The 15,022-nt window shown below is 44.0% G+C and overlaps 1 protein-coding gene across 5 annotated transcripts in view; it reads left to right on the plus strand.

Annotated features, from left to right (window-relative positions):
* Window positions 1–15,022, plus strand: part of LOC101607061 (nebulin related anchoring protein) — an 82,678-nt gene that overhangs the window by 1,949 nt on the left and 65,707 nt on the right. For all 5 annotated transcript variants that reach the window (XM_004659320.2, XM_004659319.2, XM_045155554.1 and 2 more), the window contains exons 4-10: window positions 4,092–4,196; window positions 6,686–6,790; window positions 8,113–8,217; window positions 9,090–9,194; window positions 10,103–10,210; window positions 10,539–10,631; window positions 14,246–14,350. In XM_004659320.2, coding sequence (XP_004659377.2) covers window positions 4,092–4,196; window positions 6,686–6,790; window positions 8,113–8,217; window positions 9,090–9,194; window positions 10,103–10,210; window positions 10,539–10,631; window positions 14,246–14,350 — 726 coding nt within the window. The remainder of the gene's footprint in view (window positions 1–4,091; window positions 4,197–6,685; window positions 6,791–8,112; window positions 8,218–9,089; window positions 9,195–10,102; window positions 10,211–10,538; window positions 10,632–14,245; window positions 14,351–15,022) is intronic.

The raw sequence follows: 15,022 nt of genomic DNA on the forward strand, positions 1-15,022 counted from the left end.
CTCACTTTTCCTTTAGGGCAAGAATGGGTTGGTGACATTTTGATTAGGCAATGAAGTTTAGTTTGGGAGGTGGGATTGGGACATGGAGGATGACAAGGTGGGAATATTTAAGAAGGGCACATTGATAAATCCAAGAATGAAGTTTGGCCAGCTACCCAACTGCTGGTGGAACTCTTCCATCTGTTAAAACGATGAATCGCTGGCCTTCTCTCACCCAGGCACCTTGAGAAGTTGCTCTGTGGGATGGAGCTTAGGAGAGTTCTAAATTTAGAAAATTACCCAGTAGATGGAGGACTCGCTAGTAATCTCTGCTCGCCCGTCACTCCTTTCCTGATGTCACCCCACTTCGGTGCCCACCAGGCTGTCTTCTGGGGTCAGAACTTTTGTCCTTACACCTGGCAGTTCCAGACCTGGATCCCTAGGCACTCTGCATTTATTATGAGCTCTCTATTTTCATTTAACAAGTGTGTATTGTACTGCCTGGAGAATTGCTTAATTCACTCCATATGCATCACAGCCCCATGAAGCAGATACGGTTCTTACCTCATTCTGCTGGTAAGAAAGCTGAAACTCAGAGAGGTAACATAATGTGGCCACTGGCTGCAAATCCAGATCTCTCTAGCTATAGAATCCACACTACTGGCCCACCTGTGTACAGACTTAGCAGCTCTGTCTGACCTTTGGTTTGTGGGCTACATCTGGCCCAGAACAGCTATCAATGTGGCTCAACACAGAATGGTAAAGTAACTTAAGACATTGTGAGTTTCTTTGTGATTTTTTTTTTGTAACTTGATCGCATGATTGTCTAGTATGAACTTTAAAAATTCTTCAGTTTTAAATATTGTTATTTATTTATTTGCAACGAGAGAGAGGAAAAAAATAGGCATGTCAGGGCCTCTAGCTGCTGCAAACGAACTCCAGATACATGTGCTGCTCTGTGCATCTGGATTTATGTGGGTCCTGGGGAATCAAACCCGGGTCATTATAATTTGCAGGCAAATGCCTTAACCATTGAGCAACTTCTCCAGCCCCTGTAGTGTGGTCTTTGTAGAGAGAGAGAAATGGCAGTGCTGTGTTGCGGGGTCACAAGGTTGGATATGCCAGATGTGGGGTGGTAAGCTCTGAAACAGTGCAAGAGAACTGGCCTTTGATTCCCCATGTCCAGATGTTTCCGTAGTTGTGTACAGGGTGATGTGTTCACGATCAGAATACTGTTGTGTGTATTCTGCCCTGTACTGGAAGATCTGCACTGTCTGGACATTCCCAGCCTCCCTTAAACTTCAGCTGAATCACAGTCACACAACACGAGACACAGCACTGACCTCTCCTTGAGGCAGCACCAGACTCACGTTCTTTTAAGTGTGTATGACATGCCAACCTGGCATGAAGCTAGGATGATCCACTATTCTATTTCCAGCCACAGACAGTCGTGCGAGCTTCTCAGGAGGCCTGTGTGTGTCTATTGGTTTGCGTGTGTTTGACTACGTATACATGCTTGCGTAAGGGCTGTATGCATTTGTGTGACTGGATATGCACATATATATATGGGTATATGTGATGTACACAGGTGCATGCATGCACACATTCATATGTATTGCCTACATGCATATGGCCTGCATATTTATATGAATATTTATATGCACATTTATATAAAATGAGATGTATATATTTGTATCATATGCACATATACGTATGTATGTGTGCATGTATATGTATTGTATGCATAGGTGTATGTGTTGTGAATATCGGGGCATGTTCGGTGTGTATGTCTGCTCCTGATCATGCATGTGTGTATCTTGTATGTGTTGGTGTGCCAATGTATATGGAGTATACATGCGTATGTGCTATGTGTCTTCATGGGTGTGTCTGGTGTGTGTTCAAGCACTTGACAGCTGAGATTCCTTTCCCCTCCCTTCCCACAAGGGAAAATTTTAAATAGACAACAACCATTGCTCGGCCCCAAATCTTATAACTTTCCCGTGGTTGTGTGATGGATGACTTTGTGATCATCAGTTTGTCCCTGTGGGAGACTCTGCCAACTCAGTAAGAAACAAATTCATTGTCCTTATGCTAAAATAAACAACAACAACAAAAAAAAAACAGAAGTAAAGGGATGCTTCCATGTGGTGATGTAGAGTTAAAATTTTGAGCTGGCATTTGAGGGAGACTTACAGCTTTCTGCTTCTTAAATGCCAGTCATTGAAAAATAAATATTTGCTAAGGCAGGATTTCCTGTTTGGTGGCAGTGAATGGAATTTCTAGAGAATGAAACACCTTGCAGGGCTCATGTCTATTCAGGGAATGAACTTAGCCCTCCATGCTCACGGCTACCGGTAGCTTTATGGCTGCTTGGCTTATTCCCTCACTCGTCTCCCCAGCGAGACATGCTTCTTGCCAAAGGTCCCTGTGGTGCAGGCTTGCACACTCAGCAGATAGGCTTTCTGGGTGTAGGACAAGGGCATCTGTTTTCGTCGTGTGTTTCTGATTCATGGCACTCTAGAATTTTTCTTTTTAGCCACGGGAAGCATTTGGTGATTATGTGGAACATCTGTGATTGTCACAACTGGGAGAGGGGAATTACTGCCTCTGGCGGGTAGGAGCTGGGAGTGTGGTCACATATCTTATCATGCTGAAGGAGTCTCTCCACAACAGAAACCCTTCCTCAAGTTTATTACATGCTCACAATAGTTTCTCAAAGTACGAGAAAGGAAGCATGTAAACCATCTCAGCTTATGTATTAACAGGCACCCATGGGTTGGCATGGGGCAGCCTTGGGCAGTAAGAGGCCTGAAATGTCAGACACATACAGTCATGTAGACTAGAAACTAGACTTCCTACCTTTTTTTCCTCTGATCTTGTTTCCTCCATATCTATAAAAGCAAGAGTTTCACTTTCAAAACTGAAGATTTTTGGGGTTCCATCTCAGACCTAACAAATTATGGTATATTGGTTTGAACCTAAATCCTTTGGAGTTTTTCTTTCTTTCAGTATTCTCTTTAAGAAATCTTTGCTCATCTCCAAATCATGAACATGTTCAAATGTTAGTTCTTCCCAAATTGATCTATATATGGGCATGATATCCATATTACCATGTTATTCATGTCAAACTCATGGTGTGGATTGTAGACATTAGGAAACTGTCTTTAAAATGGCTATAAAATCACAAAGTTTCTAGAGTAGCCAAGAAATCTTAAGGAACAAAATTGAAGGACTTATGTTACCGGAATTTAAGATTTACTATACAAACATTACCAACTCACCCAGTGAAGGATTGGTACCACAATAGACAGGCCAGTGGACTAGAACACAGTCCAGAAATGGAGCTAGTAACAAAGAAATCACTGTAATTCAGTGTAGCAGGATTGATCTTCCAATAAAGTGCTGGATTTGACACATGTACACTAGATCTTAGTTCAAAGGCTGGAAATGTCTATGCTTGGATATTCGTGTGGAAAAGATAAACTTGACTCCTACCTTACACCTGCACACAAGTGTGAACCCTAAGACTATTACCAATCAAGACATTAAAGGTTAAATTATATCATGGAGAATGTCTCTGTGAAACTGGGAACCCAGCATGGGTGGTGATTATTATACAGATGAGAGAGAGAAGCATTACTGTGATGTCCAGTGTTTTTTGGGGTAACTCTGCCGCATGTTAAGCACGTGGTGAATTTACCTGAGCCTTTTTAAAATTATTTATTTATGTGGGAGAGAGGCAGATAGAGAGATAACGTGCCAGGGCCTCCAGCCACTGCAAACGAACTCTCGTGGATACTGGGAAATTGAACCAGGGTCCTTAGGCTTCACAGGCAAGTGCCTTAACTGCTGAGCCATCTCTCCAGCCCTGCAGGAGCATTTTAAATCATGCTGCCCAATAGAGCTTCACACACGGGAGGGGCTTGATCTGGGCTCTTGGCTGAAGGCATAGATGAAACCCCAGGGAGACTGACAGCACCATGTGCCTTATAGGGCAGCTAAGATGCCTTGCAGTGGAGCCTTAGGAGAAATTCCCCAAATTTAGCTATGTATGATGCATTTTCTTTCTCTTCTCTGAAGGACACATTACTAACAGCATCTTCATTGTACAGATCACTGACCGAGAAGATGGTGAGCAGTTTAAATCGGGTTTTCACTGGGACATGAAGTCCAAGGACGAAGCAGATGCATCTAGCAGGCAAACGCTGATGAATGAGGTGAGAGAGGAGTGACACATGGGTTTGCAAGGAGAGAGGACGACAGGCTATGCAAATCAAGCCACATCGCTGTTACTATTCCAGCTGTCCAAGGGAGGCTTCCATCGCTGTGTCTTCGCTGCCACTCCACTGTGCCCACTGCACTTCAAGTTCACTGTCTTCTCCCCTCCAGTTCAAGCTCATTGTCTTCTCCCCTCCAGCCACAGCGTTTCTGTCCCTGCAAACAGCTGCTCTGGATTGCTGTCAGTTCTACTCTTCTAGGCTTAGCCCTTTCTCTCTGTGACTCTGCCCCCATTTTTTTTTTTTAATTTTTAATTTATTTATTTGAGAGCAACAGACATAGAGAGAAAGACAGATAGAGGGAGAGAGAGAATGGGCGCGCCAGGGCTTCCAGCCTCTGCAAACGAACTCCAGACGCGTGCGCCCCCTTGTGCATCTGGCTAACGTGGGACCTGGAGAACCGAGCCTCGAACCGGGGTCCTTAGGCTTCACAGGCAAGTGCTTAACCGCTAAGCCATCTCTCCAGCCCTCTGTCCCCATTTTGACCCATGTCATTTCTACCCATCTCTGTGAGGGCTTCTCACAGTGGCCTTCCGTCTTCCAGACTGCCTGTCCCTAGCCTGGTATGCCACATTGGTCTGACAGTTTCCTGAATGCCCTTGATTTACTCTTCCCATGGCCACCCTCTGTTGATGACCAGCTCATCTTAAAATCACTCAGCCATTTATTTTTAATTACACACATGATACTTGCAATTTTCTCATAATATAAAAAAAAAAATCCAAGCCGGGCATGATGGTACATATCTTTAATCCCAGCACTGAGGATCATCTTGAGTTTGAGGCCACCCTGAGAGTACATAGTAAATTCCAGGTCAGCCTGGGCTACAGTGAGGCTCTACTTCAAAAAAAAAAAAAAAAAAGAATAAAAATCCAAGACTGGAGAGATGGTTCAGCTTTTAAAGGCACTTGCTTCCAAAGCCTGATGGCATAAATTCTATTCCCCAGTATCCATCTAAAGCCAGATACACAAACTAGTGCATATGTCTGGAGTTCATGTACAGTGGCAGGAAGCCCTGGTGTACCCATTCTTGTTCTCTCTCTCTCTCTCTCATAAATAAATAAATTTAAAATAAAGATTTTTGAGCCACACATGGTGGCCCATGCCTTTAATCCCAGCACTCAAAGGCTGAGGGAAGAGGACTGCTATGAGCTTGAGGCCACCCTGAGACTACATAGTAGATTCCAGGTCAGCCTGGATAGAGCAATACCTTACTTCGAAAAATCACATGCACAGAAAAGATTTCCATAAAAAAAATCCCATGGTTCAGAGCATTAGTCCAAGACCTCTCAGGAGAAGAGCCACTGTGATCAATCTTGTGGGCACCCATCTAGACTTTTCTATTTATTGATATCTAATCTTTCTCTGTTGTTAGAGCCAGTGTCTATCTAACTCTATCTGGCAAGTTTTATCTATTTTTAAATTTCTACAACTTGCATTTGGGCATATCTACTACCTTTATTGAGGAAACTTGACTGAATTACTACAGAACTCCGCTTCTGTTTTCTCATCTAGAAAATGAGCTTTAAAAGCTCCCCATTTCTGGCTGGGGAGATGGCTCAATGATTAATGATTGCTTACAAAGCTTGTCAGCCTGGGTTTGATTCTCCAGAATCCACATGAAGCCAAATGCACAAAGTAGAGCATGGTAAGAGCGGCAAGAGCCCCAGCAGATCTTCTCTCTCTCTCTTCATAAATAACTCAACAAAATAGAAAAAAGCTTCCCAATTTGTAGGGAAAAAGGTAGATACATGCAAATATATTAGAGCAATGTTGGATACAATAAACACTGGTTATTATTATTTCAATTCATAATTACCTATGTCAATTTCTATTGAAATGTATATATATATATATATATATATATATATATATATATATATATGTAATTTTATTTATTTGAGAGAGAGAGAGAGAGGGAAAAAGTGGCAGATAGAGAGGGAAAGAATGGGTGCACCAGGGCCTTCAGCTGCTGCAAACAAACTCTAGATGCATGTACCACCTTGTTCACCTGGCTTACGTGGATCCTGGGGAATTGAACCTGGGTCTTTTGGCTTTGCAGGAAAATGGCTTAACTGCTAAGCCATTTCTCCAGCCCAAAATATGTATTTTTTGAGGCAATATTTACTGGAGTTGGAAACACAAGTTGAAAAACAATGCATATTGTTTCATGAAAAACAAAAAGATTTCAATAAAAATTGGCATGGATAGTTATTAAGGAATATCTACTCTTACTTAGACATTTAGGGAATTTTGGGGCTGAAAACATGAGCATTCTAGACTGAGTCCACGTATGAGTAGGAGCACTCAGTTTTAGAGGGTACCCCGATGTTGACGATCTATGTGAGCATTGCAGAGGTTGTGGACTTGGGGGATCTTGGCCACCAGATGTGCATGTGTTTGGATTCATGTGTGTGCTTCCTTTACAGAGAGCCTACTGGCCAGGATATGGGGAAGGGAATGCTTGGTGTCCAGGAGCTCTTCCAGACCCTGACATTGTAAGGATGGTTGAGACTCGACAGCCTCTTGGTGAGGTAAGAACCCTACAAATTAGTAATTATTAATTAGAAATTGGTCTAAATGTTCATTTACTTTTTTTTAGACTGTGGTAGACAGAACCCCCTTCCCACTTTATTAGTTACTTTTCTCCCCATTGTGACAAAATACCTGACAGAAATTATCTAAGGGAGGAAGACTTTATGTTAGCTCAGTTGCAGAAGGTCTCATTCTGGCATTGCAGAGAAGGAGTGTCTGCCAGAGCAGGTAGCAGTGGTTCCTCACATGGTGTGAACCAGCAAGCAGAGAACTCCAACCGGAATCAGAAACATATATAACCTTCAACAGCCTGCCTTTAGTGACCCACTTCTCCCAACTATGTCCCACCTCCTAAAGTCTCCACAGTCTATAAAATAGCTCCATGAACTAGGGAGAGAACAAGTACTCCAAACATGGGCCTGTGAGGGATACTGCAATCAGTAATCCTTCTCCTCCAGGACTCCTGGGTTCTGATCTCTGGAGCCTGTGATTCTGTTGTCTCACACATGATGGATGATGCACAGGGAATTAAACTAGGGACCGCGAGAAAGAACGAGCTTAGATACTGAAGGGTAGAGCCAGAGCCATCACGGAGGCTCTCGAACAGAAAGGTGGGGAGGCTCAGCTCAGAGGACAGGCACTCTGACGACAGAAGCAGGAGTCAAAGGCATGTTGGGCCAGAAAGCAAGAAACATGAATGCTTCCTTTAGTTACTCTAGAAGGAACCAGTCCCGAGATTCCACATTCGAACCCTTACTTCCAGAGTGGTGAAAGAGAGAATTCAGCCCCAGGTTGTGGAAGTCTCTAACCTATTGCAGACTGTACTCTCTGGCCTCTACACTCAACTAACTCCCTTTTGAAGACTCTACATTAGAAATTGCTGCTAGCCCTCATGAGTTTTCTTTTAGAAAATGGAAAGACAGCAGTAAACACACAAGTGTTAAGATCATATGTATCATTAGGAAAGCTAACCATCAGAGATGTTCAAAAAGCAAGGAAGGAACAATAAGATATTTTCCTTTCTAGTGGACGTTATAGCCAGGTCTCCTGGGTGTGAATGTCTGTGTTTAACTAGGAGCTTTGCAGTCAGATAGGCCTGAGTGATTGTACCAGGCTCCCCACAACTTAGAGGAAATCCCTTTTGACATGGGGAACATGAGGTCTTTCAGAGTTGACTCAAATACCATGTCTAAGCTTGTTTTGCACACTAAAATGCTTCCAAAATATGTAATGAAGCCAATTGCATTGGTTGCATTTCTGCTTAGTTCGTTTTCACCTGTTACCACGTCAGGTCTCACGCTGCTGTGGTTCTGTCCAGCAGGAATATAAGGAAGACTATGAGCAACAAGAGGGCAAGGGAAGCTTCCCAGCCATGATCACACCTGCCTATCAAAGGGCCAAGATGGCCAACCAGCTTGCCAGCCAGGTGGGTGTCCCCAGGCTCATTATTTCCATCAGTGATGTCAATCTTTGGTACAAATGAGCTCTGTGATTCAGGGGAAAAATAGAATAGATTGCTTTTAGCTATAGCCTAGGCAGTGCTGTACTAAGGATAAAACTTTTTTTTTTTAAATCTTTTCCCTGTTATTTATCTTCTGTGCCTTGTCTGAGCCACATTTGCAAAATACAGAGAACACCATTTAACTCATTCAAAAACTGGACAAAATGACTTCCACAGCGTGTTGTCAAATTAAAAAATGGATGGGGCTAGAGATACGGCTCAGTGGTTTAGGCACTTGCTTACAAAGCCTAACATGCCAGGTTTGATTCTCTTGTACCCATGTCAAGTCAGATGTAGAAAGTGGCACATGCACGTGGAGTTCTACTGCAGTGGCTAGAAGCCCTGGTGAGCCCATTCTCTCTCTCTCTAACTGCTTCTCTCTCTGCTTGCAAATAAATAAATAAAAACTTTTAAAAAATGGATGGCAGATCATCTTGGAGGTATCACTCAATGGTTAAGAGGTCAGATTTCGTAGTCAGAATTGTAGGGTGTGATCCTGGCTCCACCACGTATCAGCTGTGTTGCTATGGGTGCATTACTTATTCTCTCCATTCCTTAGTGGGGAAAGCAATCCTCACACTGGCTGTGATTGATGAAAGGATTATGTGAGTTGCTCTTTGTTAATGCTTAGAGGGGCCTGGCACGCTCTTGGTCTTGCCACATCAGCACTTCCATGACTAAGAGATTTGGCGCAGGTTTGTGTAGCTTGATGGTGCAGCCTCAGGGAGCGCTGCAAGGAGAGATCGTCACACAGGCTGTGAGATGTTGACCTTGACTCTGTGCTGTCCCCTCTTTAGGTGCAATATAAGAGAGGACATGACGAGCGCATCTCCAGGTTCACCCCGGTGGCGGATACCCCTGAGCTGCTACGGGCTAAGGCGGGGGGACAGCTCCAAAGTGATGTAAGAAATGGGGCAGACTGAGACAGGATGGTCCTCATTGAACATCTCTCTTTCTTTTTCTTTTTTTAGTTTTTTGAGGTAGGGTCTCACTCTAGTCCAGGCTGACCTGGAACTCACTATGTAGTCCCAGGGTGGCCTCGAACTCACAGCAATCCTCTTACCTCTGTCTCCCGAGTGCTGGGATTAAAGGCGTGCACCACCATGCCCAGATCTCTCTTTCTTTTCTAACCTGGGAGAGAGGCAGGGGAGAATGTAGGCAACTTCCTGGGGTACTAGAAAGATATTTCTGAGATCCAGGATGATCAAGTACCTTAAGTCAGTCAGCACAAGCCTTGCAAAAAATCTTTAAATAGAAACTATTAAATTAGATTAGTACCAAACCAGACATAGCCAATTCATCTGAGAGATACTGTGCCACACAGTTCCTGAAGACTCTCATCACGTGCCTTTTCACAGCCCAGACGCTCCACTAGCATGCTAACACCAAGAGCTGAGCGTTGCCCTGAATGAGAAGTTGAATTCCAGATAAACTCAGCTTTACCATGATAGGTGGTTTCTACTTGAATTGCCTAGACCTGGAATCAAGAGCCTCCTTTGGCAACTTTAACTGCAGCTCCTCAAGGACAGAGTCTTAGTTAGTCCTCTGTCTAGCACCCCCCGAAACCTGGCCCACACCAGATCCAACACAGGGATCAGTGCCACGCACTGCACTGCATACCGGGAATAAAGCAGTGGGAAAGACGATCATGGCGCCCCAAGCTATAAAGCAATTGTGCTGTAAGATCTATGACAGGGGGTGGGCAAGGTGTCATGGACCTCCCAGGAGAGCATCTCGCTGAGATCACTTGATATATGGTGTGACCGTGGCATGCGATTCACTTGAATGTTTTTTCTTTCGAATTTTCCAGGTGAGATACACAGAGCACTATGAGCACCAGAGAGGGAAAGGCAGTTTCCCCGCTATGATCACACCAGCTTATCAGATAGCTAAAAGAGCCAATGAGCTGGCAAGTGATGTGAGTGTCTATGACTATGTAGTCTTGTTAAGGGGGAAACGGGAAGTTAACCTGAGAGTCCAATTTCCTGTCCATTTTTTTTAAGGAGGAGATATGAAATTAACCTGGGTCAGGGCATCCAATTTCCTGTCTATTTTTACATAGCTTCTAGAGCCAAGAAGGAGCTTTCCTTCAGTTTCCATTTGTTTTTACCATAACATTGCCTTTCCATTTCTGTGTCTAACAAACACTCTAGACTCAAGCTGAAAAACATGATTCCAAAAGTACTCATTTTCACTTTTCTGTGGTTGCATGCTAAACTCACTGAGCTGCCGTGGCATCCAAACAGGTGAGATACCACCAACAATATCAGCAAGAAATGAAGGGGATGGCGGGTCCAGTCGTTGGAGCTGACGGCACGCTGACAGACCAGTATGGCCAGGTACGTGCTGCTTTCTGCATGGCCCGTTCATTTTTTGGCCCCTACCGCTCTGACAGCCTATGGGCATTTGATCAAGATTTGGACTCTGGTTTAGTGAATGATGGATTTTCTCAGCTAGAAAGGAGCAGATAAATAATATACAAGATTTAAATCCCCATTTTCCTTTCCATCTTTCTTTTTTAATAGGAAACTATAAGCAATATGGTAAGTTGGTCAAGAATCAGGCAGTCTTGTGTATCCATTAAAGAGAAGCCCCAAGCACAAAGACTAGTTACTTGATGAACGTGAAAAAGATCAAAATGCATGTTCTGGGGGTTGGAAAGATGGCTCAGTGGGTAAAGTGCTTACTGTGCAAGCATGAGGACCTGACTTTGCACCCCCAGAACCCATATAAAAGCTGGGCATGGTGGTGTTTCTCTAATCCCAGCCCTGGGGAAGGCAGACAGGAGGACCCCTGGGACTTAATGGCTAGCTAGTCCAGCCTAATTGGTGACCTTCAGGTTCAATGAAGATCTTGTCTCAAAAGATAAGATGAGGACTGATTGAGAAGACACTGACATCAGTGTCTACACACGTGTCCACACGGATGTGTACCTACTCATACGGCGTGCCCATACACATATGAACATGCATACACACATGGACATGCACCACATACACATGCAAAGAGTACATGTATTGATAAATTCAGAACATTTCATTGAACAACAAGCACATTTTCTTAGAAATTAAATTTCTTATCTAGGTTGCTGTATAGAGCAAGGTGCAAAGTACAAAGCTTTTACCCTGACTTCATCTATCAAACTACAACTGATCAGGGAGGGAAAGGTTGAGGTGATAGACTCAAGGTATTTTCTATTTGCACTGGAGGAGCAGTGTGTGTCTGCTGGAATGATATATTCAATGAGTCAAGTGGTGGCTCTAATTGGATAGTTGAAGTCATTTGGTAGTGGATGGGCTGTACCATAAATGAGCTATTGGAAACCACAAAGAAATTTATTATTTCCCTTTTTTAAAAATAAATGAAATTACGTACACTCATGTAAGTCTTAGGACGTGTGAAGATGTGTTTTAACTCCTTTGTAAATGTCTGTCTAAGCAAGAAATGCTTGAATGAAAAGGAGCATTTAATCAAAGCCTGCAAGCTACTTGTAGGTATATTTGTGTTTTAAAATCGATGAACATATACTTTGGTTCCAGGTTTCAGAAGGCTCAAGACAGTTTTTGGTTTTTCGAGGTAGGGTCTCACTCTAGCTCAGGCTGACCTGGAATTCACTTTGTAGTCTCAGAGCGGTCTTGAACTCACAGCGATCCTCCTACCTCTGCCTCCCGAGTGCTGGGATTAAAGACGTGCGCCACCACGCCCAGCTCTCAAGACAATTTTTATGAAACGGTTTTATTTAAAATGAAAACATCTTTCGTGAGCTGAATGTGGCGGCTCACAACTATTACCCCAGCACTTGGAGGCCGAAGCAGGTGGGTTACCATGGGTTCAAGCTACACCAGACTACAAAGTCTCAAGAAATTGTTTTTGCTCCTATACTTGGCAAGAAGATATTCTGTTCTGTATTTGCCCAGTCTTTATCCACTCCTAGTTTCTCCGCACATATCATTTCATATGTGTCCATCCATGCCACGTATATAACTGCAATGTGTTATAGAAGATTCTTGATCATTATGGCTGATGTTCCCAGCCTTGATAATAATACACTCAAGAATCAAAGTGGGAGTTATTGGATGGCACCATTAGCAGCTGTTGAGAAGACGCGGTCTAGTGTGGCATTTTGCTGTGTGACTTGGCGTGACTCACTAGGGCTTGAGTGGGAGTGGTGACAGACAGAGAAGCCAGCAGGCGGCAGATGAACTATAAATAACTGCAGTGCCTAAAATGCCCAGCAGTTCATTCTTCTTTTTTAAAATTTTTTTGTTTATTTTTATTTATTTATTTGAGAATGATAGATGGGGGGGAGAGAGAGAGAGAGAGAGAGAGGGAGAGAGAGAGAATGGGCACGACAGGGCCTCCAGCCACTGCAAACGAACTCCAGACGCGTGCGCCCCCTTGTGCATCTGGCTAACGTGGGACCTGGGGAACCGAGCCTCGAACCGGGGTCCTTAGGCTTCACAGGCAAGCGCTTAACCGCTACGCCATCTCTCCAGCCCTCATTCTTCTTTTTAGTGACTAATCCCATGAAAAATAATATACTATGTAATCAGCTTATTATTTGTAACCAATCAACTCCCCAGTAGGAATCAGTGCCTCACCAAGAGTTTTACACACACACACACACACACACACACACACACACACACTTCAAAATAAAGCTATAGACATAGCAGGTTGAGAGAACCCACAGGGCCTATTATCAAAGAATCCAAGAGCCTTCCCCTCCATACTCTTACTGTTTTTCATTTATTACATTTGAGCCAAAACACCCTGCCAAACAGGCACAAAGGAAGGTTCAAGCTAAACAATTTGTATTTTCGGGTAAAAAGAAACCTAGGTACTTAAATTTGACCTGATTGTCTTATTTAAGAAAGTTTGTGGCCTGGCGTAGTGGCTCATTCCTTTAATCCCAGTTCTTGGGAGGCAGACGTAGGAGGATCGCCGTGAGTTCAAGGCCGCCCTGAAACTACATAGTTAATTCCAGGTCAGCCTGGGCCAGAGTGAGACCCTGCCTCAAAAAAACACCCAAATAAATAAATAAATAAATACATAAAAATAAACAGTGTGTGTGCACATGCACACGCTCACATGCATGCACCCCACAGTTCAGACTGGTAGGCTGGTACTATTGAGGGGCAGGCTTTTGCCTCAGTGGTCGCCCTAGGCAGAGGATGTCATGAGCCCAGGGATGTGAAAATGACTGGTCCATCTTGTTGGGCAAAATACAGATGCGGACACAGCTGACTGAGCCTGGGGTGGGTCTGTGTTGAGTGAGGACTTGGGGGCTTTCAAGCAACTAGCAGATCTCACCTGAATGACCTCTTCCGGCTCACGTGTTGACAGATTCGTGGGAGAGGAAGTCTTCCTTTGTGGACCTATGAGGTGGAGAAAGGAAACAATTAGGAGGAAGATGGTGATCTTTATCCTTTAAAATAATTACCCCCATTTCAGATCATCTGAGGGCACTTTGAAGTCCCTCCCCCACAAGATTACACAAGTGTTTTGTTTTTCCCCTTCTCTGGTTACAAGGCACAATCATGGCGGGAGACAGTATCGGGGTATCGAGTCATCCGTCTGCATGGATTTGCCACTGGGCCAAGCAAAGTAATGTTTGAAACTAATGGAATTCCACTAGTTTCCTCACATCAACTAAAACATGAATATTTCATAACAGCTGAGACCAGTCGACTGGCCGAGTGCTTTGGTCTATCTGGTCGAGATGATGTCAAGGATGATACTAGTCAAGAGTAATTTAGTGCTGCCCGCGCACTGGCTGGCAGTACATGGGCTAGATTCCATCGTCTGACGTCGTAACCACCACATGGCATGTCTCCTCTGGTACTCATGAAATATCCCGAATGCGTGGGTCGCTATGGGGACAGGCTCATTATTGCGCAATCACTGCTGACCCCTACCCGCCTCTGATCAAAGGTTTTGGTTGACTCATCAGGGTTACTTGGAGCAGTGTGACCAGCGCAGGGGAAAGGGCAGCTTTCCAGCCATGATCACCCCGGCTTATCAGAATGCCAAGAAGGCCAATGAACTCGTTAGTGATGTAAGTACCATGTAAGGATGATTGGCAGCACCCCAGAGGCAGAGGAGACATGACGTGCTGAAGGCTGTACTTACTAAAACGTACATGCAGATGCATTTCTTAGGGCTGAGCCAAAGCAGAAGGCCAGCCTCGCCCAAGTCACTAGTACCTTTTTTTTTTTTTTCTTTCTGTTCTGTCTTCCAAGGAGATTGACATAGAGAGACCACACTACTCACTTTAGGTCATCTGAAGCAAGCACAAATGTTGGTCCAGCCAGATAAGCTGTGATCAATAGAGTCTTTGCCAAAAATCCATTGAGAAATTGAGCATTTTCAGGGGGAACGTGGATTAAAATAAGTCATATGATTATCAAACCCAGCTAGTGATAAATGATTTTTATTTGTAGAATGTTAGGCAGCTGGTAGTCCTTGAAAGACAGGCTATAATTAAACTTGGCGAAATGAAATGCTCCCAGCAGATTTTCACACGCCAACTTGAACTTGGTCTCTAATCAGAGCCGAGCATTCATTTCACCTCTGCGCCGTCCCTGTCGCTCTGTGACGGTTCAGGGAGCCCCCACTCACCCAGAACAGTGCCACCTTTGCCCTGAGAAGGGAAGTACAAGACTTTATTCCCTTCACTTCTGCTGACTAGAGGAGAAATGATGGAAATTTAGGGCAAAGTGGGAGTGGG

Source organism: Jaculus jaculus, chromosome 1 (assembly GCF_020740685.1).
Source record: "Jaculus jaculus isolate mJacJac1 chromosome 1, mJacJac1.mat.Y.cur, whole genome shotgun sequence".
Lineage (NCBI taxonomy): Eukaryota > Metazoa > Chordata > Mammalia > Rodentia > Dipodidae > Jaculus > Jaculus jaculus.